At 33.7% G+C, this 10,582-nt stretch overlaps 1 protein-coding gene across 12 annotated transcripts in view; it reads right to left on the bottom strand.

The window, feature by feature from the left end:
- The window catches only part of sugct (succinyl-CoA:glutarate-CoA transferase), a 304,284-nt gene that overhangs the window by 258,783 nt on the left and 34,919 nt on the right, over window positions 1-10,582 (bottom strand). For 4 of the 12 annotated variants that reach the window (XR_015524571.1, XR_015524572.1, XM_087308850.1 and 1 more), the window contains 5 exons: window positions 8,041-8,092; window positions 7,854-7,927; window positions 6,501-6,586; window positions 6,027-6,077; window positions 4,944-5,064 (listed from right to left, as the gene is read on the bottom strand). Coding sequence is in view for 6 of the 12 variants with exons in the window: in XM_087308850.1 (XP_087164976.1) it covers window positions 4,944-5,064; window positions 6,027-6,077; window positions 6,501-6,586; window positions 7,854-7,902 (307 nt within the window). In the remaining 6 variants the exon portion in view is untranslated. 12 annotated transcript variants of the gene reach the window in all.

Below are 10,582 nucleotides of genomic sequence, written 5' to 3' on the forward strand. Positions count from 1 at the left end.
CACACACACACACACACACTTAAGCCCGCGCAACAGGGAGAGCTCGCGCTGAGCGGAGCAGAAAAACGGAAAAAAAAAGAAGCACTTTTCCGACGGTCCCTTACTGAGAGCTCTTCTCAGCGCGAGCTCTCCCGGCTAAACACATATTTCGAGGGCTTAAACGAAGCAGTGCTCGTAATGTCGAGCGGAAAAAAAGAACGACAGCTGTGAAACATAACCAGCTTTGTCTTTCTGTAGGAAACACACTTTAGATCTTTTTAGGGTAAGAGTTTTTTGAGTTATTGCTGTCTATAACTGAATGTGTGTCAGGAACATCGAAAACAAAACCAACTGAACCGCGCTCATTTCTGGCGCCCCCCTGGATATACAGCACCCTTAGCATTTGCCTATGGTGCCTATGCCACGGGCCGGCCCTGAGTTGCCTGAGTGTTGTAAATACTCGCGCTCACCTCCCTCACGACAGAGTGCATAGGAGATAAATGACGTCAGTATATAATAACCGGTTATGATTATTACTGAACCGATACAGAAATGTCCGTGTCTGCATCACGGTGCACCGAAGAAACAATTAATTTTGACACCCCTAGTAAATAGCAAAGTAATTTTTATTTTTGGGTGAACTATCCCTTTAAGCAGCCAAAGCGGTATAAATACACACAAAAGGAACAATGACGACAGCCGATTAGAGATCCTTGTCCTCAAAATCCCAGTCAGAGGAACATTAGAGTCTGATAAATCAAACAGCACGTTTTGAGAAGCATTCCAGACTGATTTTACACTCAAGAAGAAAGTGAAAAATTCTCTCACAAGGGGAAGATTAAGCGATTCGGGATGAGCATGGTAAATCACTCCAATTTAACTGTCCAGCATCCACAATTTCATGAGGTCTTGTGGGTTACGCCTCCAGGTCTTTATAAGCAGTGAGAGACATGGGAATTTGGCTGTGATTTGTGATCTTACAGGGAACAGCTGAAGTAAAAAAAAGTTGTGATTCATTGTAAAGCACAAGAAATGCCATTGAAATGTTGACACAATGCAAAAACTTGCATGAACTGTATGAAGAGCACCAACATACTGTAAAGGCGTGTTCACACCAAGCATGATAATGATAAATATCAATCTGGAATTAAAACAGCAGCAAAGATCAGGCCACAGCTATAACAATAAATACATATAGAACCATCGGGCTCTATTTTAAACATCTAAGCACATGGTGAGGATCCACATTTGCTATTTTAAGTGGAAAAATAGTCTGCGAACTCAGCGCGTTGTCTGAAAGGGTTGTCCTCATTTTCTTAAGGAGTTATGGGTGTAACATGCATTAAACCAATTAGAGTGTCATCTCCCCTGCCCTTTAAGAGCAAATTGTGTTTGGACCAAGCAGATTCGCTGTATACATGGTGGATTTTGTAAGCAGAAAAGCTGAACGCTAGCAAGCAGGCATGCATGTGCGCAAGATTATAGAGCAGGGGTTCTCAAACTTCATCCTGGAGGTCCGGTGTCCTGCAGATTTTAGCTCCAATTTGCTTCAACACACATGCAAGGATGTTACTAAAAAGCCTTGTAAAAGCTTGATTAGTTAACCCAGGTGTGTCTGATTGGGGTTGGAGCTATAAACTGCAGGACACCGGACCTCCAGGACCGAGATTGTGTACCACAATAACAGACCATCTACAGAAAAGGCAGATTTCACCAAAGCTTCCTGAGGTGAAGAGGGCATGGGAGGAGGTAGCCTTTTATATTTATGTTTAGAATAACAATCTTTTACATTTCAAGCCTTTAATTTTTCATATTTAAAGATATTTCTGTGCTGCTGCGCATCACTGTGTATGTGATAGGCAATGTGTTAAAGAACAGAAAATTAACTGTGCTCCTTGTGCCGTATAATAAGGTCCAAGATCATAGGGATCACTTTCAGAACGATTTTTTCCCAGCTAACAAATAATAAACAACTGGCAGCCAGTTAGAATCCTTTTAAATATAAAGGGCTCTCAAAATTTAAAGCTACAGACAACATTGTGGAGAAGCTGATTGACGTAAAGCCCTCGTTTCAAATATTATTTAAAAGTAATGACCATCTAGAAAACAAGTGGTTATATCATGAATGATAACAATTCATGAAAGTTACGCAAGTTAGACTAGAAAATTGAAGTATACAAATTTATACCTCAGGTATCCGGTGCTAGTTTCAGCATCTTTGTGTTCGATGCTTTTAATATGCAGACGAAAATTATGTGTTTTTATTCCACTAAACTACTACAATCGCTAAATTTTTTGATTAGATTATTACATTTTTTAATAAAAACTCACTGGTTAGTAGTGCATTGAGGACACCTGCTGTTTATAAAGGGGTAATGCAGACTGAAAAAGCATAAACTAAAAATAACCAGATCGTTAATGTTCATCAGTGTGGACGCAAACATATTTTACGTTATATTTATAGTTTGCCAAACTTTTTTGCATGCAGATAGATGTTATAATTTAACGTTTAAACTTTCATTTAAAAGCAGACATTTCTGACAGTTCTAAAAAGCATTAAATCCAGATGCATCTGGTGGTAAAATATTATATACACACTCTTAATCAAAGAAATGCATGGTAGTTTGACCAAAACTGGCGTCTTTATATAGCAGCATTGACAGAGCGGCTATACAGAAATGCTGATTTCCCTTTCCTTATCAAGTGTGACTTGACTGCAGGATTTATGGGAGCCTGACACGTGAAAGCAATCACCAGAGCAGCCAGCGTGGTGACAGTGCCCATCCGCTTCAGATTAGCGTGGCTGCAGAACAATTTTCAAGTCAAGAGTGGCTTCCTTTATGAGCGCGATTAAAAAAGGAAGAGAAAAAAATCAGACAGTAAAGTAAATTAGCCTTTTCATAAGGACCATACGACTGAAAACATTAGGGTTTATGGGTTAAAAGCAGGCCAGATTTAGAATAGCATAACGGTGTCTACAGTACAGAGTTAAGCTGAGTTTTAACATATTTAACTGGAGACGTAAAATGTAATGAAGAACACATTGGCTTTTTGTTCCTCCAATTATGCAAACTTACAACGTTTCTCTGTTCATTCACGTCATGGACTGCATTAGTTTACATCTGCAGTTCTCGGCAGGCCGCATCCTGCTGTCAGCATTAAATTTGTGGCATGCGTTACGCTTAATACAACCTATTTTTACAGCCCAGGATCTGGAAATATGTGCTTCAGCCTACATTTTTTGGCGAAACATAAAATATGTTACTCCGGGTACATTTCAATCCACGTTTCAGATGAGAGATCCACTAGAGGGTGCTGTCTACATTTCTGACAATCTGAAATCTTACATAGGGTACATTTAGTTATACGTTTCATGCACACGTACTTCTTGTGCAAGTCTAAAAGAAGGTATAGGTCACCTGACCAGTAAACCACTGACCTAAACCCAATCAATAGCCTTTTCAAAAGCAGACGTAAGAGAAAAGCGCACTCAAAACACATAGTTTACCTTGATTTTACATTGCTTTTAGGTTTTTTGTGGAAGCGTGCTTCAACGGAGTCTAACCCAAGCATTCTGCAGCACAGGTACAACACCATACAAAGTAAGCTCAAAAATCAAAGACAGCATAAAGGCCCCGATATACTTCAAATAAAATGGAAGAAAGCAAAAACTAATTTGCCATTTATATACGCATGTGTGTGTGTGTGTGTGCAGAATAAAGCATACAATTCATCTAGTTCAGGGGTGTCCAAACTCGGTCCTGGAGGGCCAGTGTCAAGACTTTAGCTCTCCAAGCCTAATCAAACACACCTGAAGCAGCTAATCGAGCTCTTACTGGACATACTAGAAACTTTCTGGCAGGTGTGTTGAAGCAAGTTGTACCTAAACTCAGCAGGACAGACACCAGCCCTCCAGGACTGAGTTTGGACATCCCTGATCTAGTTTTATTCTTTTGATAAAATGCAGAAATTGAACTCTTATGTTTATATTTAGTGATACCTTAAATGGGTAAACCACTAAAAAACTATCAAAATGTTCTTGGCAATTTAATGAATTAGTAAATTCTCAGTAAAACTGGAAACACTGTGCAAATAAAAGACCATTAATGCAAACTATTTTTTTGGCCTTTGCATTTACAGTACTATGATTTATATGAACTTTAACCTTTTTGCCTCTGAGTTTAAGCATGCCTGGTGTGATACCTTGTGTACGTGTTATAAATGATAAAATAACAAACACACATCTAAAAACATGACGGGAATGAAGATGCAATAACATTTACTTTTGGCTATAAAGTTTTCTGGGGCAAAATTATTGGTCCACTAGGGGGCATTAGTAAATTTCCGAGGCAGCAACTATTTACTATTAATTATTTAATTATTTATTTATAATAAATGTATTTATTTTTATATAATAATAATTTTAAGCTTTATTAAGCATATTAAAATGCCCCCCCATCGCCCCAAAAAACTTTTTTCAATCATTAATTTTTAACCCCTAATTTAGTTTTCTGAAATGTAAAGAAATGTATATTATTTAAATAAAAAAATCTTAACTACAGAATTCAGAAGTAATATTACTTGCTGTTTCAGTAATGCTTTATTATAAATAACAATTTCTTCTGTTCTCTTCTCTTTATTAACTAGTGTCTTATTTCCTGCCTATTTTTTAAACATTTCCTGTTCATTGTTACGTATACATGACATATTCTGCATGATCTTATTCTACATCTCTAATCCTACCCAATACCTAAACCCATCTACTACCTTAATGACTATTAATATTTTTCAATCTATAAAAGTCGTTGTCAGTGGTTTATTAAGAGTGGGAATTGTACCCTAACATAAAGTTTGTACACAGTTTCAACAAAAAAATGAAATCAAGCCGCTTTGTCATAATTAAAGCAGAAATCTAAAAATAGTATAAGGTTGATGCTTTGGCATCTTGTGAATACTGTGCACACCTGTTATAGAGCAATAGATGAGCCGCGGCGCCACTTTCCTCAACTCCTCGTACCCAAGTCCCATCTCACCCAGCTTCCCGGGCAAATAATTCTCCAGCAGAACGTCACACATTTTGGCAAGCTGACAAAAAAAGACAATGAAGTGAGACAGGCAAGGTGTGCAAAACAAAATAAATCAAACAACAGAACATCATGTAATGTATTTAGATCAAGGGATACAATTCATATATCACAGAAAAGCTACAAATGTTATTAAATGAAAGCAAATTACCTTAATGCAGGTGTTTACTTTAAGATTACAAATTTACAATATTTTATTTTTTTGTGATAATAGGATGTGACATATGAATTTATTATTTGTATACATTTACAACTTTGGGGGAGATTACTTTGAAGACCACTTCAAAATCCTCACCTTCGCTGGATATATTAAAAGCAAAATACAATACAATAATAAAAGAGAATAAATAGTTTTCTTCCTGATTTCAAATAAAAATATTTCATTCATTCATTTTTTTATTTTTACTTATTTATTTAAGACAAAAGTTGGTCAGAATAATAAATATTTTTAGTATTTTTGTGATTAAAAAAAGTTATTTTGCTAAATACTGATCTAAAGCAAACCAAGGGTATTCTGTTGTCTAAAAATATTATAAACATGTCTCATAAAAAAACAAATAATAATAATAATAATAATAATTAATAATAATAAAAATAAATAAATAAATATACAAAAGTCTTATTATTATCCAAGTTTATATTCATACTGGACATTATTTCTGTTTAGTATGAGACTTTTGTCTAAGCAAAGTCAGATCGTACTGTCCTAATGAAATAATTTTAAATCAAGGCATGATCAGATTTTATTGTGGTTTTTATTGTGGTCAAGTGTAATCTAGAGGCCTTTGTCTCTTATATTAGCCACTTCTGATACCAAATGATCAACTAGAAGTCAGGTGATTATTTGTTGTTCCTAATACTTGGATAGGTGGCAAGACTTTTGTAAGGTAGTGTATAAACAGGCAAGGTGAGCAAAACAAAATAAATCGAACAACAACAAAACAAAATGTGTAATGTATTTACCTCAGTTACAACTTTGATCCCCTTTGGATCTTTAAGGTTAACAGCAATGCTCTGCAATTATATAAAAAGACATCATGAACAGGAAGGGGAACCCAACTGCATTTTTCCAAGATACTAGTATTCAGCTTAAAGTGACATTTAAAGGCTTAACTGGGTCTATCAGGTTAATTAGGCAAGTCATTGTATAACAGTGGTTTGTTCTGTAGACAATTAAAAAAACAACATTGCTTAAGGGGGCTAATAATTTTAACCTAAAAAAATTAAAAACTGCTTTTATTCTAGCTCCATTAAAACAAATAAGACTTTCTCCAGAAGAAAAAATATTATAGGAAATACTGTGAAAAATTCCTGAATCTGTTAAACATTTGCCAAAAAATTAAAAAAGAAAAAAAAACATCACAAGAGGGCTAATAATAATAATTGTTTTGACTTCAACTGTATAAATACAGCATTTAACAAAAACAAGGATTATACCTTTTTGTTCCTGTTCACACTGAGAAAATAAGCACTCTCTTCACCCAGAAATGGAGGACCCCAAGCTCTCGTGTCATCTCCGGAGCCTGTCACACATTCAGAGATCAGAAACACACACTGCAAGAGCTAAACAAAGAATCAGTTCTACATGACGTGAAGCATTTAATATGATGAATATCATTACAGTGTGAGCATTTAACATGAAAATAGCATTATCAACCTCAAAATATTTGCTCTAGTGGCACGCTTAGTCAAACGATGAATTGATGTATATGTGTGCTAAATTAATATATGAACTTTGAGGGCACAGTGCTAAATCTCTTTCACTACATTCAACAGGTAAGCAAAGATGATTTTCTTCCTTCCTTCATAGATAGATAGATAGATAGATAGATAGATAGATAGATAGATAGATAGATAGATAGATAGATAGATAGATAGATAGATAGATAGATAGATAGATAGATAGATAGATAGATAGATAGATAGATAGATAGATAGATAGATAGATAGATAGATAGACAAATAGAGCAAATTAGCCTAAATGCAGGTGTCTTCTGTAATGTTACAGTCTTTCAATTTTTGTGATAATAAAATGTGACATATGTATTTATTTTTTATTTACTATAGTGGCAGATTACTCTAAAGACCACCACAAAATTCTCAGTTTCTCTGGATATACTACAAGTAAAATAAAATGAAATAATATAAAATAAAATTTCTTCCTATTTAAAAAAAAATGAATTTATTTATGTATTTACTTATTTAGGAAAAATTAGTCAGAATAACAAATGTTTTCAGTATTTTTGTAATTGAAAAACAGATTTTCCAAACAAATAACAAATAGTAATAATTATTAATAATAATAATAAACAATATATTTATATGTAGACAGACAGACAGACTAAATAAAATAGAATAAAATAAATTTAAATAAATAAATAAATGTGAGCAAAAATACTAGCATATTTTGGGAATGACAACCTCCTCTAAAGCTTAAGCTCTAGGCATAACAGTTATATGTGACATTAAAATTAGAATTGTTATTGTATAAACATTGAAAGTAAATTAGCCTAAATGCAGATGTCTACTTTAATAAAATAGAAAGTTTTCTACCTGATTTGAAATGAAAAAGAATATTGAAATCATGTATTTAATTATTTATTTTAGTTGAAAAGGTTAAAGTATAAAACTATAATAAAAGTTTTCAGTTTTTTTGTGATTGAAAAACAGTTAGTCCACCAAATTCTGATTTGATTCTGAAGTAAATCATGGTTATTGTGGCGTCAAAAAATATTACAAATAAAATAAATAAAAATACATTTAATAACTTTACCACAATGTTGCACATACCTGGTCGCTCAACCTTAATCACTTCTGCTCCTAAATCTCCCAATATCATAGTAGCAAAAGGTCCAGCCAAAACTCTGCATGAATACCATAAAGCAAAAAAAAAATATATATATATAAATATTCACTATCAAATAACATATTTTTTCTATATTTAATGGCCAATTTGATATGAATGAGGGACTCCTGCCTTGTCAGATCTAAGACTTTAACGCCATCTAGTGGTCTGATCCGACCTTCACCTGCATTCAAGGAGAAATTAATTTAGTGTAAAGTAATATTTACACCCTTAACAATCATTTAACCAATTTCAATTGTATTCTGAGAAATTATTTTATTTAAATCTAAGATACAACTATATAATAATCCCATTTAAAAACAGCACCAAAGCTAAATTCATCACTTGGATCAATGTTCAACTTGATTATATGATTAACAAAACACTGAAATCATACGTTATCTGACTTGTCAAAGGGCAAATGGGTTAACAAGTAACTTCTTAATCCTTTAAGAATTCAGTAAGAAACTAAATTTACTTGTTTATTCTATATATTTAAGTTATATACTGCATATGCGTGTGTGTGTTTGTGTGTATACGTATAAAAGATAATCAAACAGGTGTGCAGTCACAACATCTTGCTAATTGCTAAATATCATCTAACGTTATTGTCTCCTATGGAAAACAACAATGTCTCCATCAACGTATGTCATCAACTGAAGTGCTAAAATGCCAAAGTAAGCAGTTGTACACCCGTTTTTCGAGTATTAAAACATTCCTGCACACTGATGATACTGTATTATTATCATCATCATCATCAGTCCGCACTCGTGTCGTGTGCGCGTGCACTGTTAGCGGGATAATGGACAGTTGAAAACATGCTACCTTGCAGCTTTGCAGTGAATGGTCGTCTTACATTCACACAGTTCGTCTTATTCGCTTGTAGAAACTGTGATGTTTTGCTTAGATGAGATAAAACTCTGATAACAGCGCTTCCCGACATGTTGACTCAAGGTTTACGCAAGCGACGTCAGTTTAAGCCGCGCCCCCTCTGCGCGTTCACAAGAGTCTTTGCAGATTTTTTTTTTTCATATTCGCACAGCGGGTTAGCTCGAAGAAAATATTTGGTTCGACATATTTGACAGCTTATAAACTGTTGTTAATGACTGAAATAAAAATAAAATAAATGACATGAGTTTTATTTTCCTTCGGCCGATTTTGCGTTTGAAAATTAGGATGGATTTTTTCTTTCATAATATGCATTTTTGTTCTGTCTGTTTTGATTGCTGTAACCTGATATACTAATGGAAATCCACCATAAAAATCTGGAGGAAAAATTAATCCGAATCACCGATAATCGTAAACGCCTGATTGGGTAGTAGTTATGACTCATTATCATACTTCCCCGGTTCAGTGATTACATTTAGAATTGCAAACATGTCATGTATTACAAAATATCTAAAATATTTATGTTTAAATATACAAATGAGGCATGTTAATGGTTATAATGAATTATACTGATAATAATAATAATAATAATATCTTATTATTTATTAAAACGATATTATTATTATTATTATTATTATTATTATTATTATTATTATTATTATTATTTTAAAAGACATGCACACACTTTCTTACATTTATAGCACAAAAATCTCATCATTACATCCAGTTCAAAATTGTTGTTTCTTTGGACCCATTAAAGAGACAGTTATGGGAATACTTAAAATTTAGATAGAAAATATTGCACAAAGACAGAAGAATAATGACAATCATAATGTTCACTGTTAAATAGATGATAATGTTGTATTATAACTGAAATCTACAAAAAAATAAAACAGCTAAAATGCGATACAGGAAACTGCTAGAATTGTATTTGGAGTGTTTTTTTCCATTAGTCTGAAGTCTAAAAGCCTAAAATCATTGCACTGACAAGTGCATCAAAAAACTTGCAGTATCTCGCGATAATATAGTCTAATATGATATATTCAATTATATTTAATTACATTTTATTTAATTAATTTTATTTATTATATTATTATTTATTTATTGAGGTGGCGCAGTGGGTAGCATGTTCGCTTCACAGTAAGAACGTCACTGGTTCGAGCCTCGGCTGGGTCAGTTGACATTTCTCTGTAAAGTTTGCATGTTCTCGCTGTGTGGGTTTCTTTCGGGTGCTCCGGTTTCCCCCACAGTCCAAACACATGCGCTATTGGTGAAATAAATAAACTTAGCTGTAGTGTACAATATCTGTGTAAATGAGAGTGTTTGGGTGTTTCCCAGTAATGGGTTGCAACTGGAAGGGCATCCACTGTGTAAAGCATACGCTGGATAAGTTGGTGGTTCCCCCTGAATGTGGCGACCCCTGATGAATAAAGGGACTAAGCCGAAGGAAAATGAATGAATGAATGAATATCAAATGCAGATTTATTATATTACAATACAGCGCTCTGCATAAGTTTACCCCTCACAGATCAATATTTTAAATTCATATTTTCAATATGAAGCTATACAATATTATATCTGTGCTTATATATTAGATTAGTCAAAACCCAAATCTGGAGCTTATCTATCAGAATTACTTACGTTAACAGTCCAAAAACAAGTACAGCCAAATTTGAGTTATAGAAAACTATTAAATACACATTTTAAAAAGAGGAAAAATCAAGAGAAGCAAAAAAAAAAAAAAGAAAAAAAAATGTAGTTTGTAATTTATTTGCAATGTTTTACT

Source organism: Danio rerio, chromosome 24 (genome assembly GCF_052040795.2).
Source record: "Danio rerio strain M-AB ecotype USA chromosome 24, GRCz13ab, whole genome shotgun sequence".
NCBI classification, from domain to species: domain Eukaryota; kingdom Metazoa; phylum Chordata; class Actinopteri; order Cypriniformes; family Danionidae; genus Danio; species Danio rerio.